This window comes from Xyrauchen texanus, chromosome 38, assembly GCF_025860055.1.
Source record: "Xyrauchen texanus isolate HMW12.3.18 chromosome 38, RBS_HiC_50CHRs, whole genome shotgun sequence".
Taxonomy (NCBI): Eukaryota; Metazoa; Chordata; class Actinopteri; order Cypriniformes; family Catostomidae; genus Xyrauchen; species Xyrauchen texanus.
The window spans coordinates 1,631,346-1,656,910 of NC_068313.1; the positions used below are offsets into that span (position 1 = coordinate 1,631,346).

General features: G+C 37.5%; 1 protein-coding gene across 1 annotated transcript; it reads right to left on the reverse strand.

The window, feature by feature from the left end:
* Positions 1-840: 840 nt before the first annotated feature.
* pcsk7 (proprotein convertase subtilisin/kexin type 7) lies at positions 841-24,825 on the reverse strand. Its single transcript, XM_052110475.1, has 16 exons — positions 24,685-24,825; positions 23,403-23,863; positions 19,006-19,140; positions 17,859-18,024; positions 17,671-17,761; positions 14,887-14,941; positions 14,594-14,732; positions 14,420-14,520; positions 10,882-11,049; positions 10,461-10,565; positions 8,604-8,706; positions 4,580-4,736; positions 4,356-4,450; positions 3,413-3,506; positions 2,724-2,841; positions 841-1,135 (listed from the first exon to the last, which is right to left on the reverse strand). Exons 2-16 carry the CDS (start codon positions 23,826-23,828, stop codon positions 938-940), a joined length of 2,151 nt encoding a protein of 716 aa, XP_051966435.1. The 5' UTR covers positions 23,829-23,863; positions 24,685-24,825; the 3' UTR covers positions 841-937.
* Between the last annotated feature and the right edge of the window lie 740 nt (positions 24,826-25,565).

Here is a 25,565-nt window from a genome sequence, read left to right on the forward strand (position 1 = left end):
TGTTCAATTATAGTGAATTTAATGTTCTTAGTTGCAGAACCGCATAAAAGTTTCGGAAAGTTTCAGCCATTTCATATAACTGAACCCACTGTGTGCACATTACATCTGTTATAACGTGAAATAAGAATTGACTTTACTTTCTTAATGCATGTGTATTATTCCAAACAAAATTATGTTGGCCTCGTCAGTTCAAAGTCAATGTCAAAACTTGCTCTGCCATTTAAACACCTTTCTAATCATTTCTTCACGGTTAACACAAAGTTTCATTTATTTTCCTGTTGAATATCCCGGAATACATCAGGATTATGTTAGTGAAATGAGTTGAGAATACAGTTTCATGCTGACTTTAAGGACATGTCTGTGAGTCCATAGAAGTCTAATGTGCAGAGATAAAAGAGAAAAATTCAACCAGAGCATTTGTCCTTTTTTAAAATATATTTTTATTCAAAACACATGAGTTGGGTTGTTTAGAAGTATACCACACTTCAGTAAAAACATTCCAGTAACAGTAAAATTATTTAAACCTGTTTGAAACAAACGCTTTCAGAATTTTGGAGGTATTTATAGTCAAAATGTACCCAGAAGTGACACAATCAATGCATCACGATCAAGAAAAAACTCTAGAAGTATAATATATGTCATTCACTCTTCATACAGCACTCTCACACACACACACACACACACACACACACTTTCAATTCGTGCAAATCATTGTCATGCGCAAAATGTTTCCAATACTGCAAAATACCCACCCTCTTCACCAGGCACACTGACAAGATATCATTGTCATGAACATATCAACAAATCATCAAAAACCTTGAACAAACAAAGAACCAAAATAAGGTAACCCGATAGAGAGCATGTGCTCGCAGACTCGAAAGCAAAAGTGCAACCCAAAAGTTTCAAACAGAAGTGACAGGTCCAGTTTTCCTGAGTGCTACGTGTTCTCCTCGGCTGCTATGAGGGGAACTTTAGACTCCATGTCAGGCTGGATCTCCACCACCTCACTGTCCTCTGGATCTGTAGATCCAGTCTGTAGTCCTCTGCATCCATGCCAGTCCACATGAGTGAGCGTCACCTCCAGAGTGTAATACAGCGACCAGAAGAGAGCAAAACAGCCCAGCAGCAGCAGAGACTACAAACCACAACAACATCTTAATGCATCACAGCTTGTCCACTTACCGTACTGTACAAAAAAAAAGTACTCCAATTTGTACCCTATTGATCAATAGGGTACAAATTGGAGTACTTTTTTTTTTTTATCAAAATGAACATGGCTATTTTTCAAGAAGACAAGTAAATTATCTTGCCATGTTGTTGACTGCGCTTATCAAGTTCAACCATATGACCGTTACCAAAGTTACTGTAATAAAACGGATCAAATGATCAATAAAAAAATGTTTTCCTTTCATTTAAGGGAAAATAAGTTTATAAACAGCTACAAACCAACATTTGTTCCAAATCAAGGAAGCTTCTACTGAGTGATGGTTATTTAAAAGGAATAATTCCCCTCAAAAAGAAACATGTCACATCCCAGATGTGTGACTTTCTTTCTTCAGCAGAATGCAAATGAAGATTTTTAGAAGATTATCTCAGCTCTGCAGATCTATTCAATGAAAGTGAATGGTGACCAGACTTCTGAAGCGATATATGATAAGAAACAGAAGCTGAAGTATGAATATGTCATTTCTGCAACACTAGCGCCACCGAATAGAATTGCTAAAATAAACGTTGGTTTCTGAATACCCCCTCGTGGGATCTGAATGGTCGCTCAAAACAAACACATACATTTTTAACAGTGACCAGCCCTGACCAGTAGGTGGCGATATGCAGGAAGAATGTGAATAGTCAAAAAGAAAAAGTAAAAGTGTAAATGTTTTGTAAATAACGACTTAATATTGATCTGTTTCTCACCCACACTTATCATATCACTTCTGAAGACATGGACGAAGCACCTGAAGTCTTATGAAGTACTTTGAAGGCCCACAAATCACATAAAGGAAACTTAAAAGTTCAGTCCACCATTCTCTTACATTGTATGGACCTACAGAGCTGAAATATTCTTCTAAATATCTGGGATGGCATGAGGGTGAATCAATGATGAGAATTTTCTTTTTGAGGTGTAGGGCGGTCAAGATTATGAAATTTGGCAGATGATGAATTGTCTCTTTTAGGGCTTTCACGATTGTCATATAATTTGTCTGATTTCTTAAGGTGCATGTGTGCTTCACACCTTAAGAAATCATTTTCACAAATTTAACTTCAAATATATAAATGAAATGATAAAACAGAGGTTTGGCGCGAGCCTCTGCTGACGGCGCTTCATGTGTTCTTCCCGACCGAAACTGCTCTAGGCTGTGTTTCGCAAAAGCATTGCAAGCTTAAGCTGATCGCAGAGAGCATTGCACCAATGGTTTCAACGATCTATTAAGGCTTAATATTAAAAAATAATTCATTGTATTTAATTATGTCTAATGGATGTTTATAGCAAGTACTTCATCGAATCACTCCAAATCAAGATTTTAAATGGCATTACCATGTCCCAAATTGTGGTAACAGGGTTACAAATTTGTAATCGAAATGTACACACAAAACAACTCTGAGCTCCTGAGGTTGACCATCAGCATTTTTCTATTGTGAACTCTGAGTGGAAAGTGCCATGTAGTTCTAAACTGCACAATGTGTGTGTAGCTGGAAGCATGTGTGTTTTCAGGAGGACACACCTTTAGGCTGTTGGAGGTAAATGGGCTCACAATCTCAGGAGGAACATCAATGCCAGGAGGGCAAGGAAGAGCAAAACTGCTGTTCAGATACTGTCCACTCATGGCGTCTTCCACAACTCTTTAATCACAATGAATAAGACATCAGATCCACTGGTAAATGAATGTAAATGATGTGTACCAGTGTGTAGTCTGAAAATAAACATCATTTGAAGGCCAGAATACAAGAAGTGTAATCTTTGTACAACAGACCGGGGTCAGAATAATGAGCTTTTATTACCCATACTTGCAACTAGGGGTTGCACCTACTAACCAACTTGTCGATTAGTTCTGCCGCTATTCGGTGCAATTTGGCAGTGCCGACAAAGTCTTCGATTACATGACTTCACATGCACTTTGTCTGTTTGGTGACAACAAGGAGGAACATTCCTCTGTCCACAAACATGTCAGTGTAGCATTTTTATTTAGCTTTGTATAGTAACCTGTATACTGTTCAGCTCATTACAATGCAAGCAGTTCACTCGAGATCTATGCGCTTTCTGATGCTGAATGGCGTATGATGAGGCATTTATTTGACCTGCTGTTTAGTCAACTACTTCTCTTGATGACTAGTAAAAATGAGTAGTACTTGCAACATCTCTAAAGTAAAGTGAAAATTGCCTCACGTATAGTATAATTCCTCTACATCTCACCTCCGTCTCTCTTTCACTTGCTGCAAAGACATAGATGAGCCATACAGAGTGAGTTTCCAGTTCTTCAGCACACCTAATGCCAGAGTCGCCTCTCCTGAAACACACACAGAGAGTAGGTGTTGCACAAGTCAGAGTAACGTACAAATGAAATGTACTCTCTGCACTGCTCTCGTACTCCGGTTTCGAAACTAGTGTTTTTTCATTTGTGAACATATCAATGTTTTAAGTTGTAAGCAAAAGAGTAATTCTCGTTCACTCACAACATAAAAGACGCTCAATTGTCAATATGCAATCTCCAGAAATGCTCAGTGAACAAATCTTTATGGTGAACAGATTCGAAAGACTTGAGCCGATGGGATTAATTCAAGTCCCCAACACTATTTGGAATACAGAGAATACAGACAAGGAGGAATACAGTGAAGCGTCCCTGTTATACTGAATATCAGTACTCTTGGAATGCCACTTGGCCAATCAGATTTGAGGACTGGAAATAACTTAGTCAATAGCTTTATAATGTACTGTGGTTTCTGATTCGATTACGTGATTCGCATGGCATGAGATGTTCATTGCTCCATAAAATTATTTTAGTACATAGATTTGTACTTTTGTCCTTTTGATGGATTTTAAAATACTTTTCACATCGAATCAAAGTTTGTAATGTTATGATTCATCTCAGGCCATGCCCACATTAATACATTTGCATTTGAAACACATTGATTTTGCTATGTTTAAGCCTCTCGTCCACACTAGAACACCATTTTCTTGCTTTAGAAAATGCTCTCCATAGCTACACACTTTGGAAAACTAAAAACGGACATTTCAAACTTGAAATGGATTAGTGTGGACATGAGCTGGTTGGTCTTGTTTAAGGCATTAAACTTCAAAAATTTATTTTTGTGAAACCCCTATAGATTGGTGATCTGTATAGGCCATATAGTCTTACTATAGTCAGTGATCTGTAGACTGTATTGTCCCTCGGCTCCTTCTCCCCAACATCGCACGGTTGAAAACGTCCAGTCGGTGTATCCAGTAGTATCACTAGGAAAACAATAAAACTGACTTCAATATGGGAAATGTTGACACAGCAATTGCTGAGCATTCTGCTGCCCATATTCATGTATACTAACCCAAACAAAGACACCTAATTAGTATTGTTTGGATACTTACACATCCAGGGCTCTTCTAGCCCCGATCAGCGAGCTCATTCCACTGGGACACACGAGCACAATCTCGACGTTGCCGCGGCGAGGATGTGTTATAGTCACAGTTACAGACACGTGCTCCAGGGTTTGCATGCCTGACTGTCTCAGGTCAAACGCAGTGACTATGAATGAATTCAAATGACAAGAAAAAAAGAAAGTTTTTTTATAGTGTTGATCTTTATCGCTCTGCACTCTACAAAAATTTTCAAAAGGTGTGCAAAAACAAAGGGTGAAGTTCAAGTCATATTTCACCCCGACATTAAAAGAAACAACATATGAAATGACATATTGCATCAAGAAAATTAAGCATAAATTTGAGACCATTAAGATTAATGACATTATTCTTATGACAGTTAAACACATTTAAACCCCACATTAAAATTATGTGCGTTTGTAATGAGAAGTTGTGGTTTAAATGTGCTTAACTGCCATGAAAATAATCTTGCAATAATAAAAATCTTAAAGGTCCCAAAAATGGGTTTAATTTTCTCTTAGAAAAATACAATTTCTTATTTCTTATTGTTTTCTTTAGATTTGTTTTTGGCTAAATATGAGCAAGACATTCGCTTGTGAAATTGTTGCTTATTTTAGTTACAGTTAGATATGAAGCAATCACAAAGAGATGAATGACAACATAAAATATAATGTCTGATCTGACACTTGAAAATATCTCTTCAAACCCCAAAACATCTCAGTGCTTCCTCATTACTTTTGCCAGTTGAAATGAAAAAGGGCAGTTTACCACACCTCTCTGGGTTCTCCCATTAGGCTACAGTAACTCTGTGGAATTTCCTCACGGACTGTTTGGTAAAACAGAACAACACTCCTTATAGGGAAATGATCTTCTCTCCGGAGAAAGAGAGAGAGAGGAATAGAGAGAGTCAGAGAGGTTCATCATTGTAAACGATTGGAGAAACTGGAACAAAGATTATACCAAAGCATTCTTTGCTCATGCACAACCTCTCAATGCTACCGCAAGCATGACATCGAGTATACAAGCACGCACGCACACAGAGACGACCAACATACTTCAGGAAGTCCTCGCTTACTTGAATGTCATTAGGGGTTCAAGCACTGAAAGGTGCTGGAACCCTTTTGTATTTGTACTGATTTTCTTCTTCTTATCCTTTTTCTGCCCTAAAAGCGAATTGGCAGCAAAAACTCCTAGAGAAACCAAACTATGCAGGATGTTTTGATTAAGTTAATCATTATAATATTGTTTATATTGCCAGGCCGGTTCTCGACTCCTCTTTCCATTGAACTGCTTTACTTTATTGTAATGTACTTTTTGTGAATGTAAAACTCTGCCAAATGACATCAAGAGTGCCAGCCAACATCTAATCTGCTGTCTTAATAGTGAGTAAAACATCATGATGAAATCTGTCTGCGGACATTTAAATATTAGATCAGACTCATTCAACAGAGTTCACAGTAGCATAGAGCATGTTGTAGATACACGAGTTCTGTTCACTTGTGCGTAATTTAACAATTTCTTTAAATAAAAACAAAAGATAATGCTTTGCAATTATTTATTATTTCATTTGTTCCACTTTATGAACCCATTTGACTAAAATCAGACAGTTGGTAGAAATGTCTGGTTAATTTCTATGGGATGTTCTTCAAAGCCTGTTTGAGCTAGCAACAGTAACCAAGCAAAACGGAGCTTAGAAATAGGTCAATGAATTGACTGAGTACAGACACATTGAAAAGCAGAGATGTGAGAGAGATACAAGTAATATTTCCCTTTCAGTGTGTACTTGCACAAATAAATACTGTACAACACTGCCTAATAAGGGCACTTGACCGCTGCCTACGCCACAGAGCTCTTCTCATCACACACAGCTGTCATAATATCCCCATTTTAGGGTTTCTTCTGAGTTACGGGCAGTACTTCACTGGAAACCAATAAGCAATTACATTTCAGCAAAGTGAAGAGAAAAAAGTATTGTTACTACTTTGACGAAATGATTTCTACAACTCTGCAAACACTGACATTACGGGCGGGTACATTTGTGTGAAAATTGATTCAGAAACTATAGGAAGTCTTGAAAATTGTAAAATCTTGAAAATTGCAATGAAACAAATGTATCTATAAATATTATTATTCATATTTAGTTACCTATTTGATGTATTCTTTATCGTTTTTTTTTTTTTATATCCATTACCTCGATTTCACATTGCACATTCACATTCTTACCTGCCGTTCTTACTGGCTTATCCAATGTACACGCGTGCCTCTTTAAGGTTTGACATCAAAATCAGAGAATAAAATGATTTCAAATGTCATTTTATTTTATACTTTGTCAGATTTGTAAAAATAAGATGATTTCTGGGAGTAACCAGCATATTTGGTGTATATATAAACGTGCTGAATATTTACTGTATATTAGGACTGCAACTTTTGATAATCGACTAATACAACAATTATTAGAACGATTAATCGACTATCCGGTGGATTATTGCAACGTATAATCATCAGCTCTTTACCAACATTTCAGCTTGTGCCTCAAATCAAGAGGTTGTTTCAAACATGAACATTTTAATTTCTAAGAGGACAGAAGTATCTTTTAAAAACACCTCTAAATGACCCTCACTGAATTAAAAACATCATTGATGTATATTCAGAAAAAAAAAAAGAAAAAAAAAAACTATTTTTTTTTTTGGTGTTTGCGTCTTTGTGATGAGGAGAAGGGCGTGGCTGGGCCGTGTGGACGTATGCCCGGCGCTGAATTGACCTAATCAGCCAAGAGGGTTTAAAGATGAGCCGGAGATGACAGTTCGAGAGAGAGACACATGGCCGCTGTGTGTGTGTGCGTGTCTGTGTGTTTTTGTTATGTTTCAATTTCTTTATGTCATTAAAGTTATGTTGACTGTTCTGCCAGGTCCCGCCTACTCATTGCCCATCGTAAGAACTCCGTTACAGTCTTGTTTTTGTCTTGAGAAACTTTCAAAGCATTTGCTTTGATTCTGAAACAGAATCCATCATGTATTTGTTCTGGATTTACTGGAAACCGTTTGAGACTAGATAAAAAAAGCCAGTGTCAATACAAACGGTATTAATTGCTCCAGGAATGTTTACCATGCCTGAACGTCATTTCAAAAATGGTAACTGCACGAGCAAATGAATATGACTGAAAGGCAGGTATTAATCTGATTCACGATGTCCACTGTGCTGTCATCCAGACAAAAAACTGAAAATACATACTGCTGTGCTGGTGGCATGCATTAATTTGATATTACGTTATCTCTAATTAACATTTGTTTTAATCAAAATTACATTTGAATCATAAATCATAACTTAACTTAATATATTGTTTTTATTATCAAACATCATTATGTCCAAGTTATGTCCTACTTCAATGTTTCAAATGTTCAAAAATTGCTTTTAAATGCCGGCTCTCTTTCTTCCGCGTCTCTCTCATGAGCATCTGTCCCTCAGCACGTACAGTGTTCGGCATCAGTGTTGAACCATGGCAAAAATATTAGCATTTAAAATATCTGGGACCCATATTATATTAGGTGGCCTCAACTACTATCCATTTGATACAATGCACTTATTATGTACATACATATTGTTGCATTGTAGTTACATTTAAAGTACCTGAATGTAATTACATTTGTAGTTACACTGTTAATTTTACACCTAACCCAACTCTTACCCCAAAACCAAACTCTAACCCCTAACCCCTAACCCTACCCATACCTCAACCTCAGTAGCAGCAAATGTGGATATTTTGCAGAACAGCATGCATTTAATATTAGTACATAATAGTTAAGGCCACTTACATAAAGTGTGACCAAAATCTGATTTCTTTTTGGTATACATCTGCAGTGTGATGTGTGAATAACACTTCTTCACTCTCAAATCTTTTCCTTTTGATTTTGAGGTGAGATGTGAGCTGGACATGTTTTGAGTGTGTGCAGGGTCTAGTTTACCCTAAGACATGACACAAGAACTTCAGGAAGTTTACTACATGTTAATCTCTTACCATTCCATGTCAGCGTGAGAGATTTGGGATAGGCTGGAATTATTTCATTGGCATTTAAGTTGGGGCTCTGGTAGGACACCAAAAAGGGCACAAACTCCCAAACCTGCCAGACACAAACACACACACACATTTATAAACAGATATGGGCCATGATATTTCATAGGAATTTGGTATGATCTATTTAAAATCAAGGCATTCACTGTGATAATAATAATAATAATAATAATAATAATAATAAACTAAATGTATACAAAATCAAAACTTATAAAGTACTTTATGTTAGGAAGTGGCTGACCCAAACACCAACCCCTAAATTTCAACTCATGAAAATAATACTTTTCTTATGTGTCGTTTTTCAAAAGATCCAATGAAAATAAATAAAAAAGCGGTCACTACTAAAAAGATTTAGTCCATTGGTTGAGCCTCATTTCTGCATTTTTAACCAGGAAGTAAGATTGCATCCCTGCCCATTATGGCCTTATGATGAGTAATTGGATCCAATCATTTTGAATTAAATGTTATATAAAAATCAATGTGTAACTTTTTGTATGGCCACGATTCACTTTATCAAAAGAAAATATTGTTTTATGTATATACAACTATTCGAAGCTTTCCATGCAAGCCATGTGCTGTCTGGCATTTTTTAGATATGCTCAGAAGTAGCTAAAATAGTCACTACCCAAACATATGGTAAAGATTTGTGTGACGTGATTATTTCACTTGTGACAAATTGTTATGTTCAACTATACATTTTAAGGCTATAATCATAAGCATTCATTAAAAACATTAAAACCCATAAAAGGCTATTTAATTGCATAGAATATGTGTTCGGTATTGTCAATTCTTAAAGTTACACACTGATTTTCAGACATTGTAGCAGATTTAATTCAAGATGATGGGATCGAACTACTCATCATACTGGCATGATGGACAGGGATGCAGTCCCACTTCCTGGTTGTAAGATATTGGATCTACTTGCTTTGTTACAGACTTCTTGTGTACATTAGTGAACAAAGTGCTCTGAAAGTCAGACAGCTTAATATTAATGTTACTGAGCTTTTATTTTTCATACAAAGAGTTATTATTTGAAAGTATTCCTCGTCTGTATGGGAAATGAGCTGTATGACCCAGCAGTCCTTTACTTCAATGACAGTTCAAAAGTGGTGTTTGTCCTTCCAAATACAGATGATGAGAACAATATTAATGTCTTTAAAACTTAACTACATTTGTGTTTGTAATTTATTCAACAAATAACATGTTATGAGTTAAGATTAAGCTAAATAAATAAATAAATAACAAAATAGGGAATATTATGTAAACTTTCACTAAAAAAATGTCACTACCGAAACAAATATAGTAAATCTGAGTGAACTAAAAGGTTATGATTATTATTGACTAAATATGTTAATTTAATCAATCTTTAACTCTCATATTAGTATGATTAAATGTACATATTTTACAGAAAAATTGTTTTAATAGATTTTGTACATCTTATCAAATTAACTGATTTTATTTTTTTTATGGTCATTTTAATTGATTTAGCTGTGAAAATCTTCAAGAAAAATCATAAAAAATAATCTTTACAGGGCGGATGGAAACAAATTCTTAATAGATAAATATAGTTTGTATTATAGTGTATTTCTGTGTTTTAGTAGTGACACCTTTTGGTAAGACAAAAAAAAAACACTTCTACTGATAGTGGTACCACATACAGTATATATGAACATGTTTTGGGGGAAAACACAAACAAATTTCAAAAGGTTTCCAACACTGAGTTTGAACCAAATTGGTAGAGTAGTCCATTAAACGTTATGTAACCTGTATATTTGTGACCGCATTGATGAGTTTACCCTCTACCTTAGCAGCATTCACCAGTCTCCAGGCGTTGAGCAGTCCAAAGCCGTACTTATGACTGTGATGAAAACCTGCTCCGTTCGTCTCCCAATCAGCCTGTGTGTCATGCTAAACACATACAGAAGAAACACATCACATAACTAAACCCTAGAAAATCACACCAAACATCTGACTGACATTTTGTGATTTTCATCAACAATTTTCCCAAACCACAAGTCAACATTACAAAAAGTAATAGATTGATAGATTTTTGAAATCTATCTGTTAGCAGTATGCATCATGGTACTGTCACAGTATTCAAAGCATTGCTGGAGGAACAATGTGCAAATACATTGTTGCATGGATTACTTGTTTCATGTGCATATGCACAAAAAATGAAAATGCTTTACAATAAATACATAGAAGAGCTTGAGTAATATGATACCTGTGTTGCTGTGTAGGTGATGATATGCTGAACGTCTCGCCAGCTCAGACACGGCCGCACCTGCAGCATCAGCGCCACCATACCTGCAGCCAACGGTGCCGCTGCAGATGTGCCAGTGTGCCCATCTGTGCAACCTGTGCCACTCTGCAATGACCAGTCTGATGTCACCTACAATAATGGAACAAATATTACAGTAAAATCAATTCAATATCATATCAGAGTGCTTTTTGTTCAGTTAGTGCTTCAAACAAAAGTCTTCTTCTTCAAAGATACATTTCTGTAAACCTCAAATTTCAAAATCCAGTGACTCATTCTTCCCTGGAAGTGTTCATTATAGCAGCCCTGGACTTTGCAAAAACGACTTTTTCCCCAGCTGACTGTTGACTGTGCACCCATGACTACCGAGTGTGGAGTAACGGCCAATCAGATTGGAGAAACTGGTAGGAATTTCCTACTCAATCAGCTTGGTATGTGTAGGCCTACTTTGATTTTAAGGGGAAAATCTGGATTTAAACCTGGAAAATTGTGTTTAATGGAGCTGAGAATACTGCACTTTTACATGTAGCTGGAAGCACTATTAAGTAAACCAAACTATTTAAAAATGATCACCCTTATGTTGCTCCTAACCCATGTAACCTTCTTTCCTTTGTGGAGCACAAAATAAAAAATGTGAAGAATTGTCAACCTGTTTTTTGTCATATCATGAAAGAGAACAGTGACAAAAAGGACAAGTAGCTTTTAACACTATTCACTTACATTTGATCACAAAAAGCCACATAATGATTCTACAAATTTCTCCTCTTGTCTTTCATTAGTGTGAGTAAATAATGACAGTTTTTCTGGGTAAACTATTTAATAAATAGACATGCAAGAGGTGTGTGATGAGTGCAGATGTTTCTGAGGATTTCAGGACTAGATTTGAGCTGCAATAGTGCTTTTACACCCAGCCTGCTGATAAAACAGCTGCTGTAACATGACAATGTGCAGGATAGGAGAACAAACATTCGGGTGAAATAACCCTGAGAAAGCAATGCCGTTTGAAAGCAGCTGCATACTGCAAGACTAAAGGATCACACACTGCATTCATAAGGGACTGCATTGTCAGAAAAGCTGTGAAGAAATATGTTTTTTTGATATTATGAAAGGCAGGTTTTGCATTTTCATATGCACTCTGATTAACCACAGGAATTTTCTTTTTACATGATCAATAATTTCAGAAAAATACGTTTTCATTAGTATAATAATAATACAATTATTATTCAAATTTAGTTAATAATAAGTTAATAATAATAAATCATATTTTTTAATTATGCAAAAATTATTTTTATTGTAAAGAAAAAATATCTAGAAATATCTATCTACAAAGAATAGCATTAAATGTTATTAATAATTATAATTTTCAGAATTATTATAAAAACAATTATTAAATTACATCACTTAAAAAATATTTGTTCATAATTTTTACCATTTCAAAATAATAACTATTATTGTAGCACTAGACAGAATAGCATTGAATGTAAATAATTACATTAATATTAAATGTAATACTAAACAGAACAATTATAAAATATTACATAATCACCAATTTATTACAAACAACAAATACATTTTCATAATTATAATTAATTCACTTCAACTAAATAAATAATAATTATTATTTTTTTGCTTCTAAGTATTATAATAACTATTATATCAACAATAAACAGAATAACATTCAATTCTATTAAGAACATTAACATAACATTTTATTTTGTAAACAGAATTTAAAAGAGTTGCGACACTCGAACCATCTGACTAATGAAATCGAGGCAAACAGTGCTTCTCAACTATCATCTCTTCTCAATTATATACAGTGAGGAAAATAAGTATTTGAACACCCTGCTATTTTGCAAGTTCTCCCACTTAGAAATCATGGAGGGGTCTGAAATTGTCATCGTAGGTGCATGTCCACTGTGAGAGACATAATCTAAAAAAAAAAAATCCAGAAATCACAATGTATGATTTTTTAACTATTTATTTGTACGATACAGCTGCAAATAAGTATTTGAACACCTGAGAAAATCAATGTTAATATTTGGTACAGTAGCCTTTGTTTGCAATTACAGAGGTCAAACGTTTCCTGTAGTTTTTCACCAGGTTTGCACACACTGCAGGAGGGATTTTGGCCCACTCCTCCACACAGATCTTCTCTAGATCAGTCAGGTTTCTGGGCTGTCGCTGAGAAACACGGAGTTTGAGCTCCCTCCAAAGATTCTCTATTGGGTTTAGGTCTGGAGACTGGCTAGGCCACGCCAGAACCTTGATATGCTTCTTACAGAGCCACTCCTTGGTTATCCTGGCTGTGTGCTTCGGGTCATTGTCATGTTGGAAGACCCAGCCTTGACCCATCTTCAATGCTCTAACTGAGGGAAGGAGGTTGTTCCCCAAAATCTCACAATACATGGCCCCGATCATCCTCTCCTTAATACAGTGCAGTCGCCCTGTCCCATGTGCAGAAAAACACCCCTAAAGCATGATGCTACCACCCCCATGCTTCACAGTAGGGATGGTGTTCTTGGGATGGTACTCATCATTCTTCTACCTCCAAACACGGTTAGTGGAATTATGACCAAAAAGTTCTATTTTGGTCTCATCTGACCACATGACTTTCTCCCATGACTCCTCTGGATCATCCAAATGGTCATTGGCAAACTTAAGACGGGCCTTGACATGTGCTGGTTTAAGCAGGGGAACCTTCCGTGCCATGCATGATTTCAAACCATGACGTCTTAGTGTAATACCAACAGTAACCTTGGAAACGGTGGTCCCAGCTCTTTTCAGGTCATTGACCAGCTCCTCCCGTGTAGTTCTGGGCTGATTTCTCACCTTTCTTAGGATCATTGAGACCCCACGAGGTGAGATCTTGCATGAAGCCCCAGTCCGAGGGAGATTGACAGTCATGTTTAGCTTCTTCCATTTTCTAATGATTGCTCCAACAGTGGACCTTTTTTCACCAAGCTGCTTGGCAATTTCCCCGTAGCCCTTTCCAGCCTTGTGGAGGTGTGCAATTTTGTCTCTAGTGTCTTTGGACAGCTCTTTGGTCTTGGCCATGTTAGTAGTTGGATTCTTACTGATTGTATGGGGTGGACAGGTGTCTTTATGCAGCTAACGAACTCAAACAGGTGCATCTAATTTAGGATAATAAATGGAGTGGAGGTGGACATTTTAAAGGCAGACTAACAGGTCTTTGAGGGTCAGAATTCTAGCTGATAGACAGGTGTTCAAATACTTATTTGCAGCTGTATCATACAAATAAATAGTTTAAAAATTAAACATTGTGATTTCTGGATTTTTTTTTTTAGATTATGTCTCTCACAGTGGACATGCACCTACGATGACAATTTCAGACCCCTCCATGATTTCTAAGTGGGAGAACTTGCAAAATAGCAGGGTGTTCAAATACTTATTTTCCTCACTGTATATATATTTTTTCATCCTATGCATGTGTCCCTGATTTACTGAAATAATACAGTTCTGACAGTAGACTACAGGCACTTACAATACTGCGCAGTTGTCTGCTTCCACTGCTGAACGTGACAGCCAGCATCGACGCACACTCTTCAGCGTAGAACGGTTTTCTGCCATTCTCATCAACAGCCCCTGTAACAAACACAATAAACATCAACATGCACTCTCAGCTGATGATAACAGAACTGAGAGAATGACTCAATACCTATGGTAACGCTGTAGATAGAGTTAGCATAGCCATCATAGTTGCAGTTATCCTCATACTGTCCTCCGTTGCCACTGGCAACAACAAAGATGCTGCCAAACCCTTTCCTGCCGGCAATAACGCCATGCTGCAGCGCCGCCTGTGGACAAACAGAGCAAACCACAGACTGATTGAGTGTCGTTCATGTTTATAAACTCGTAGCCCAAACTCACGTGCATAACCTCTTTAGCTCAACCAACAAAATGGGGAAGTTTTTTGATTATATGCAAATAAGAATAATCATACAATCTAACCTTGCCTAATGGATGTGGTCCATCAACTGTACGCCCGTCATCATCTGGCCCCCAACTATATAAACAATTAATGTTAGCACTAGTTAATTCAATGTAAATCCATTTCAAAATAAATAAATATTACACAGATATATATATATATATATATATATATATATATATATATATACACACACACACAAACACAAACACAAACACACAAACACACACACACACATACATATGTATGTACAGTATAAACACACTGGCAGCCAAAATGTACAGATTTTGCTCTTATGGAAAGAAATTGGTACTTTAATTCACCAAAGTGGCATTCAGCTGATCACAATGTATAGTCAGGACATTAATAATGTGAAAAATTACTATTACAATTTGAAAGAAAATGTCAGAACTTCTAAAACTATTTCAAAAAGTTGTCATCAAAAATCCTCCACATGCAGCAATGACAGCTTTGTAGATCTTTGTTATTCTAGCTGTCAGATTGTCCAGATACTCAGGTGACCTTTCACCCCACACTTCCTGTAGCACTTGCCATAGATGTGTCTGTCTTGTCGGGCACTTCTCACACACCTTACAGTCTAACTGATCCCACAAAAGCTCAATGGGGTTAAGATCCATAACACTCTTTTCCAATTATCTGTTCTCCAGTGTCTGTGTTTCTTTGCACACTAGAACATTTCCTTTTTGTTTTTCTGTTTCAAAAGTGTCTTTTTCTTTGCAATTCTTCCCATAAGAGTCTTCTCTTTACTGTTGTACATGAAACTGGTGTTGAGCGGGTAGAATTCAATGAAGCTGTCAGCGGAGGACATGTGAGGTGTCTATTTCTCAAACTAGAGACTCTGATGTACTTATTAGGGATGTCCCGATACCACTTTTTCCACTTCCGATCCGATTCCGATATCGGAAATCTCAGTATTGGCCGATACCGATCCGATACAGTGTTGTTTTTTTACATAATCAGTTTATAATATCTTTACAGTATTGTGTGGAAATAATTGGGTGTACTCTTTAATAGGCTATGTAAAGAGATAATGTGTTAACTACACATTATTTCAATATAAATGTATAGCTTAAGAAACACTTTATTATTAACTAGCATACTGGCACTCCCTGAGTTCTGATTACACGCACCTGCATATCATTAGTGGCTAATCAATGACTGCATAAATAAATACCCCGCTTTCTCGTGCGCTTTCTCGTGCGCTCACTCACTCACACACTCACTCACACACTCACTCACTCACTCACTCACTCACACACTCACACACTCACTCACACACTCACTCACACACTCACTCACACACTCACTCACACACACACTCACCTCACACATTCTCACTCTGTGCCTGTTCTCATCGATAGTATTTCTGAGACTCCAGAACTTTCAACTATGTCAATCATGTGTCTTCATTATTGCCTGCATGTATCATAAAATTGTTTTGAGTTATCTCTTTCATCATATCTATACACTGTCTGGATATTACTTTCCTGCTGTTTGCTACTCTGCTTAACTGAATTTACTCACAATATTTACATCACTGTTTCAATTCTCTGCTCAATAAACCCTGCTACTGAGTTCATATCTCTGCCTCTCCGTGAGTCTCCCGTGACAGCTTTAACTTTTAAACCCTCACCCTTTTTATTCACAGTTTAATTCGCTTCTTAATTAAATTCTGGTTAAATGCACCTCCAGTGCCTTTCTAAGTCCATATTATAAGTGAACCGAACTGCTGAGCATCTACATCTGAGATGTTCGTTTGTAGCGCACAAATATTGTGCACGGGTGAAGGCTATAAATAGCCATGCGCGTGTGTGTAAAAGCACCATTCACTACCGCGCTGAAGCTGCGCGTGCAAGAACATATATGTTTACTTATTAAACACAGCCTATTGCAATTCACAGAGCTATCACGTGGCTTCAAGTGGCTTTGAATAAAATGCACTAGTCATATGAACCGCTTTAATGGTGTTTTAACAGTTCTTTTATGTCATTTTTTTAAGCTTGACAGTAACGAACATGACTAACACAGAGTATCGGATTTGGGTCGGGCTCGTCGGACCGATACCCGATCCGTCTACAAACGTCAGTATCGATGCGATACCGATTTAGGTATCGGATCGGGACATCCCTAGTACTTATCCTCTTGTTTAGTTGTACATCTGGTCTCCCACATCTCTTTCTGTTCTTGTTAGAGTCAGTTGTGCTTTATCTTTGAAGACTGTAGTGTACAACTTTGTATGAAATCTTTCAAGTATTGTATCATCTTCATTCCTCAAATCAATGATTGACTGATGAGTTTCTTTTTTGCCATTTTTGACCTAATATTGACTTTAAGACATGCCAGTCTATTGCATACTGTGGCAACTCAAAAACAAACACAAAGACAATGTTAAGCTTCATTTAACCAATCAAATATCTTTCAACTGTGTTTGATATAATGGCAAGAGATTTTCTGGTATCAAATGATCAATTTATCATGATTACTCAAGAATAAGGTGTTGGAGTGATGCTGCTGTCTAGATTTGATCAAATATAACTTTTTTCAAATAGCGTTGGTGCTGTTTTTTACATCAGTAATGTCCTGACTATACTCTGTGATCAGTTAAAGCCACTTTGGTGAATTAAAGTACCAATTTCCATCCGAAACAGCAAAATCTATATTATTCCATACTTTTGGTTACCAGTGTGTGTGTGTGTGTGATATATATATATATATATATATATATATATATATATATATATATAGATAGATAGATAATATACAGGTTTCTGGGAGAAAAATACCTGCAGCTGTAAACATCATTAATTTGGTAATGTTTATTAAAAGCCACAGCCTCCATGCTGTCTGTGAGGGGCCCATCCAAAACTCTGATGCCTGAGAGAATGTGTACAAGCACAAACATTTGCAATACATTGGGTTTTCATCACAGAAGGTTCATTCTTTTTCAATCTTTTATATTTCATTTACTAACCTGCCACTTTGCTGCCATATGCCACTCCAACGGCGCAGAAGCCGTTATTGGAGACTGCAGCGATCTCGCCAGCGCAGCGCGTGCCATGGTGATTATCACTGTGACCATCAGGATGAGGCATGGGGTCCGGATCATTAGAGTTTAAATCATAACTACCCTCAGCACTCTAGAACGATACAGTACTGTCAGTATAAAAATAAAACTTCAAATATCCAACAGTAATAGGAATACTCTGGGGTCAATTGACAGAATTTGTATTAGTCTATAATGCCAATTATCACAGGAAATAATTTTATGACTCGCCCTGTCATAAATCGCAGTCACAGTAATGCATTTGGGCATGCTGATTGGGTAAGTGCATGAAAAGCAGAAATGTGAACCTGTATTTTTGTTAAAGCACTTACATGACATTTTCATTGAAAAACATTGATTATTTGAGCTGTTTAAGGAATATTTTGGGCTTAACTGACAGCATTTGTGGCAAAATTACCACAAAAATTTATTTTGACTCGTCCCTCCTTTTCTTTTAAAAAAGCACAAATCTGTGTTCCAGTGAGACACTTGTGAATCGGGCCAATCTGTAAATTTTAAAATACTCACTTTTTCAAGCTTTTTCTGTGGATGTTTTACAACTTCATTGCTGTGCCTACATAACGCCATCAACCATACAACAACTGTAAAAGCAGTGATTTAAACAACTTTACAGCTCAAATAATACACAAGTTTAACAGAAGAATTCGTGTAAGCGCTTTTATAAAATGATAAGCTTCACATTTCTGTTTTCAAACCCTCCAAAAATATACCCCATTGACTTCCATTGGAAGTGTCTCACTGCAAACTCGACTATTGCTTTATTTACAGAACAGGGATGAAACAAAATACATTTTTGTGTTGATCAATATTATGCCACAAACGCTGTCGATTGAGATTAATTTGCATTGAACCCAGAATATTCCTTTAAGAATCTAAATTGTCCTTTTTTTCTAGGTGGATGAATTTCTGGTTACTGTGTTATTGATGTAATTCCTGTGAATGCAATTTGCCGTATGTTAATAGCCCCTTCAATTTTATTTTTGTGGTATCAACATAGTGCCACAGAAGCTGTTGATAGAGCCTCGCTTGTATGGACTTGCTGTGAATGACTTACATAATTGGGCTGAATATCTTCTAAGGTGTGCTGGACTCCATCATCCACTACGACCACTGTGACCCCGACCCCCGTGATATTATGCTCCCAGACCCCTGTCACATTGATGTCCATCCCTTGTTTCATATTATTGTGCTGTCAAAGCAAATGGAGAGGTTAGATGGTTGCAGTGCACACAGCTGAATGATTCATCTTAAGTCAGGCAAGCAAGTCATACAAATTATATAAATAAAAGGATTTTGTGTCCAAAGACGAGATCTACACACCCCAAATTCATTTCTTGTCTCTTTTAAAATCCTTTGTTATTTACAGTCAGTTGATGATCAAAAAGATAAAAAGAAACATTAATTCTAATCATACCTTACCATTGGGCTTGACTGGGCTCCAGCCCATGGGCCCCGCCCAGTACGGGGGCCCCACCCGCTTACTTTTGTGATTTGTTCAGTTATATGCCGGTCATTTTATTTTTCATTTATGATGCGTCGCGTTTACACATCGTGTTACACACCGGTCTGCATTATACACTGTTAACATGGCAGACAAGCGGTATCGGAGAGGAGCACTTAAAAGAACACAAAATAATGAGAGAGCAATGTGACAGCAATGTGAAAATGAAAACGATCACTATATTTTTCACACCTGTGACACCACAGCCTGATGTGTAAGCAGAGAATCCAGAGGACAACAACCTGCTGGAGGAAACGCTGGAGCCGATCTGACTTCACGAGCAGGGCAGCCCATCAATGGATCATCATCTCTTCAGTCAGAAGCCATTAGCTCAGTGGATGAAATGGCAACTTTTTCAGCTACTGAACCAGATAGGCCCAGGGATGGATTACCGACAGGTAATAACTGCTCAGAGAGGTTCTGGGCTTTAAGGTTGCGCAATCCAGTTTGGTGATCCCAAAAACGACCCTCAACAAGTGTTTGGAGGGGGGCCCTTGGAGATAATTGGCCCTGGGGCCTTTGCAAGTCATAATCCGTCCCTGGATAAGCCTACAACTTCTACAGACTCTTCAGCCACCGATCCAGCTCAATGGGGTAAAACTGATGAGAGTGTGCATAGTTACTGGGCACAGAAAGGTCCGGAGTCCTGCCAAAATAAGGATGTGAATGTCAAAGCCTCTGAACGCAACTACAAACGTCAGAAGAGCTTGTTTTCTCAAACTCGCTTGCCCAGAGAATGGTTGTTATACTCGCCTTACACCGGGTGTGTATTTGTTTCGTTTGCTTGGCAAGGGTGACGGTCAATCCCTTTTTGAGTCTGGCTATAATGACTGGAAACATGCTACCAGACGCTTTGCCGATCATGAGAATAGTGGCAGTCATAGAAAGGCCATGTTTAATTACATCAACAGAGCAGTGGCTGATGGAGTTATAGACTCTCAACTTAAAAACCAACTTGAGTTGAGTCGCAATGCAATTATTGAAGTTTTGGTTGCGGTTGTAAAATTTCTGTCAAAGCGGTGATTGGCTTTCCGAGGCTCTAGTGAAATATTTGGTAGAGCTGACAATGGGAATTACATGGGCATCCTGGAACTGATCAGTGAATTCGACCCATTCTTGAAATCATACATACAGATATATGGCAATGCTGGGGTAGGAACCCCCTCATATCTCTCATCGAAAACATGGGAAAAACGTATCAAGCTAGTATTGTCAAGCGATAGAATGCTTTCTGAAAACATTGATGAAGTGAAAGTGGCCAAGTACGTTTCTATTATCATTCCCAACAGGATGCACATCGACCAGCTTACATTCATCATAAGGTATATTTCACCCGAGGGCCTCGTTGAAAAGATTCTTAAAATGCCTCCCTATAGCTAACCACACAGGGAAGGCACTGTGTGATGCAGTGCTCACAGTTTTACATGAAATGGGCCAATCCGGTCAGTCCGGTGGCGCCCCAGCTTGAATCAGATGGGGAAAGAGTGTAATGAGGAAGAGGGTGTGGCTGGGCTGTGATGGAGCACTGCCGGTGCTGAATCAGCTGATCGGCAGGAGAGCGAGAAAAAGGGAAGCCGGAGACGCAGGTTCGGGAGAGAGAGATGCACGCGGCCACGTTCCATATGCGTCTGTGTTTGTTTATGTTTGTTTTAAGTTTCTCATTAAAACTTTGTGTACTGATCAGCCGGTTCTCGCCTCCTCCTTGCCCATCCTTGAACTGTGACAGCAACATAAAACTACTATTGGTCTTCACTGTATGATTATAATACATTCATATTTATAAAGCCACTAAAGTTACTTAGTTAAGAGCAGTGAGTGTTTTCTAATTTTCTTGTTCTGGTTGTTTGATTATTATAATGACACACTGGACAGCAGCAGGTCTATTAGCTTACATTTATACTTACAAGTCCCACATTTTACTACAAATCCACTTTTTTTCTCTGTGGTTTACATTCACTTTAGACATCAATCTCTGTGATTACATGAATACTCACCAAGACGGGCATTCTGGTGGAATTTTGAAATGTTTTTGACCATTTAGGTGTGCATTAGTGAGAGCATTTTCAGCACACACACATACGCCGCCTGTCAATCAAACAGGGTGCAGCTGTTACTAGATAGCAAGCGAATTATACATTTACATGCTCTGGATTTGTTTCAATAGCAGAATACAAATATGAACTTTCTAATAAGTGACACTCACAAATAAAGCGGATTGTTTTTCCGTTGTTGATGTTTTAATCAGTCTACTTGTCCGGTCAGGTAAGTAAAATTCTCTTTCACTTGCCCCTTCAAAAATCCACTTGTCCAAGCGTTAATGTCCACCTCTGATTAAATATTGTATTCAACATCCTCCACTAACAATTTTTCCTTCTGCAGTATATCCAAAAGTAAATAAATGTACATTATTTTAAAGACGTTTTAGATGTTATTTTGGAAAACAAGCTAAAAAAAGACTAATCAAAAAAGATATTTTGTTCCAGTGTATAATGGGCTAAGACTCTCACCTTTCTGTTCATTTCCATCCATCTTTAACTCACAAAAAACAAACTCTCTTCTTAATAGATTTTCTTCATGATAAGATACACACAGTGAACATGACATGTATATTATGATTCACTACATTATAATCTAGCTGTGGCAAACGCGTGAATGACAAGCGTTGCCGTGCCAGAGTGTGCATCAGCCGGGAGAAGATTCAATCTCTTCCACGGTCACGTCACGCAACTCATAGACGTGCCGCTGACTGCACAGAGAAATGCAGAGTTTATTTTCATAACCCGCTTCCTTATTATTTGAACTTTAATAAAAGATGCTTTAAAGATATAATGCTGGAGTGTTTCATTGCAAAACCAAATGCGGCACAATAAACTTTTTAATCTCGATTTTTATAATCGTTGGAAGCCAAAATCATTTACATTTACATTTATGCATTTGGCAGACACTTTTATCCAAAGCGACTTACAGTGCACTTATTACAGGGACAATCCCCCCCCGGAGCAACCTGGAGTTAAATGCCTTGCTCAAGGACACGATGGTGGTGGCTGTGGGGATCAAACCAGCGACCTTCTGATTACCAGTTATGTGCTTTAGTCCACTACACCACCACCAATCATATCTGGATCATAATTGAAAATAAAATTGTATTAATCACCCAGCCCTAATTACACTTAGTTAAAAAAACGAAATACTAGCCAATGGGTATTCTTTCGCCAACCTGTCCGTAGAGGGCTGAAAAATCTATAAAATGGATAGAATTTTAAACACAATATTTTCAATATGTAAATCATATCAGTCAATGTTTCCATTTTTGCCATTTCCCGTGGTGTTATGCACAAAACCTAACATTTCAGGGGTTTCTTTTCTTTTCTCTCATCAAAATGTTGCACACAAAAAAAAAGTCTTATATTAATTTAATTAATAATTAATTCACAGGATTATCTTGGCCATTTTTTGACTTTTTTTTGTAATATTCCTTTATTGAAACAGTTTCTCAATGACATCATCCTCAAGAAAGTGACATCATTTTGACAGGAAAACAACAGCTCAAGCATCAGTAAGTATTAGTAATGGATTTGAAATTTGAAAATTCGAAAAAGCAAAATATCTAGACTCGGCATGAGAAAAGGAATCAGTGGAAAAATTTTGTTTCTAGGCTGTCCGGTTTAAAAGTTATAGGCCGAAATGTGAATGAAATTTTGATATGTTGGTGGCACTAGAGGCTTGGAGTTAGAGAGCCCAAATTTGGGTCAGTTACATTTGAAAGTGTCCTCTGTGAGTGTGCTAAATGTACAGTTCTATTGGCTGCCATAGACTTCAAGAGCAGAAGAAGAAGAAGAAGACGACGACTAACGGACACAACTAAAACTTAAATTATATCACAGTCATGTTCAGTTTTAAAAGGTACTGCATAACAGGAATGGCTCTTGTATTTAAATCTTGGCACTTACCAAGTGCCACTGGCTGGGATATTTGGGGTCATTGAAGATCACACTTCTCTTGGAGCGTCTGAGGATTTGTTCCTGGGAGTGCCAAACCACGTGAGGATTTTCATCGAGAGCTGCCTCTGTTGAACGTGTGTCCATATTCACAGTGTCTTCCACCTCCTGACAGAGCATATAATGCCCCTCCAGTTGCCCGATCTGCCCGTGATTCTCCAGGCCCACATCCCGTGCCACACTCTGGGCCAGTCTGTCAAACGACTCGGCCCTGTTCACAGAGCCCGCGTTGAGCCGCACCGCCCACGACCGGCCTGGGCCACAGGAGGTGGAGGAGGGAGGAGACGGGATGGATGAGGAATGGCCGTGCAGGGAAGGCATGATGAGGAGCAGCAAAGGGTAAAGAGGGCTCATACCCATCTGGATGGATGATGTCATGTCAATAAAACACAAACTGTCCGCATTAGATTAGCCTGAGAACAAAACACACAGAATACAGAGAGAAATGGGTAAGTCTATAACATGAGTGTCCCTCATATAACACGTGTGAATAATGAGCATATATATATCAAATTAACATCATTATCCATTTAGGAATTTAACCCTTTTAAGTCTAGTAAATGCCTCCTCTTTTTTAATCATGTGATCTTAAATGCCAAGCCTGTTGAAAAACAGATGTTTGTAGAAAGATCAGCATTAAATTCTCTTTATTAGAAGCACCTTAGTTTCAAGGCTGGTCAAGTCAAATTAAACTGTAAAACTGTCTAACCTGTCACCTTTCGCAGAGCATACTAGTATCCCAACATATATTCAAATACAACAAAGTTAGCCTGAGACTGCACATAGCAAATATTACCACTTTAACACGCCATTTATTTGATATGTTTAAAATCTTACAAAAAAAATAAAACATTACTTCCCCTTATAAAAGTGGAAATGGCACCCATTTAAAAGAATGACCCGAATACATCGCTGATATATAAAAGAGATGTCTAGAGAAAACAAGTTGTGGAATTACATTATATTAAATTATTGTTTGTGTAAAACTATGAGATATATGAATTTGTTTACATGTGACATCCACACACAGTCAAACCGGAAGACAGCTGGGTGATTCTGTCTACTAACTGTAATATAATAAATCTGCTCACTATCTAAGACAAGTGTTAATTAATTCACACACAACCAGAAAACAAACACAATTCATAAAAAAATATAGACATGGATAAACTTCACTGACAGAGCAATATTGATAAACTATATCCGTTTTTAAATACTGAGGCTCTTATCTTACCTTCAATTAATGTTTTTAATTTCCTTATCGTTTGACTGTTTTATTTTTGTGATATTTACATTTATTCTCCATCATTACCATCAGCGACATAACCTGCTCCGCACAACTTCCGCAATCGTCATACGTTTCGTCATATCCGGCAGCTCTGTCGTACTAACTCTGGCTGTATCGCGTTTCGAAGGCTGTGCGTAGACAGTAGAGGGCGTTCAGCCGAACCCTGCATTTAACTCTCAAGACGATTTTTATCTGATGATTGGTACGCTAGAATGTATAACTGTTCAAAAACCTATTGATTCCAAGTATTCTTATCTGTGAAATATGCCCCAGCAATTACATTAAATAATATAATGACATTTGTTATCCAGCAATCACAAATGACTGTGATGTGTGCGCTGAGAAAAGTAACAGGTAGCACATGTTTAAAGCCATTTAGACTTGAGTTTCTTTTTAAATAGTCGAACTTTGCTATTTAAATGGATCATATTCGTTCAAAATAATAGAAGGCCATTTTAAAGAGGGGGAAAATTACAATTTTCTATGTAGCGGATGGCAGTGAGTGCACTATATCTCAGCAGTGAGAGCGATTTCAGACGCTGACGTAAAAGTGCTGAAGTACTCAAGAGAGCAGGGGAGCTTTCCCAGACCTTTTGTCATGAACATTTCACTTATGTGGCTTCATGAATTTTATCATCTCTGTACTGTTTATACACACAAACACACACACAGGCAACCAAAAGTTTGGAATAATGTACAGATTTTGCTGTTTCGGAAGGTTACCAATTACTTTAATGCACCAAAGTGGCTTTAACTGATCACAGAGTATAGTCAGGACATTACTGATGTAAACAGCACCATCACTATTTGAATTTTTTTTTTGATCA

Bases quoted from the DNA above. Each gene is read 5' to 3' on its own strand.
- pcsk7 (XM_052110475.1), bottom strand. From the start codon at position 23,828: ATGACATCATCCATCCAGATGGGTATGAGCCCTCTTTACCCTTTGCTG. The intron at 17,762-17,858 runs GTTAGTAAATGA...ACATTCTCTCAG, and splicing joins ATATGGCAGCAAAGTGGCAG to GCATCAGAGTTTTGGATGGG. The intron at 4,451-4,579 runs GTAAGTATCCAA...TTGTTTTCCTAG, and splicing joins GCTAGAAGAGCCCTGGATGT to TGATACTACTGGATACACCG.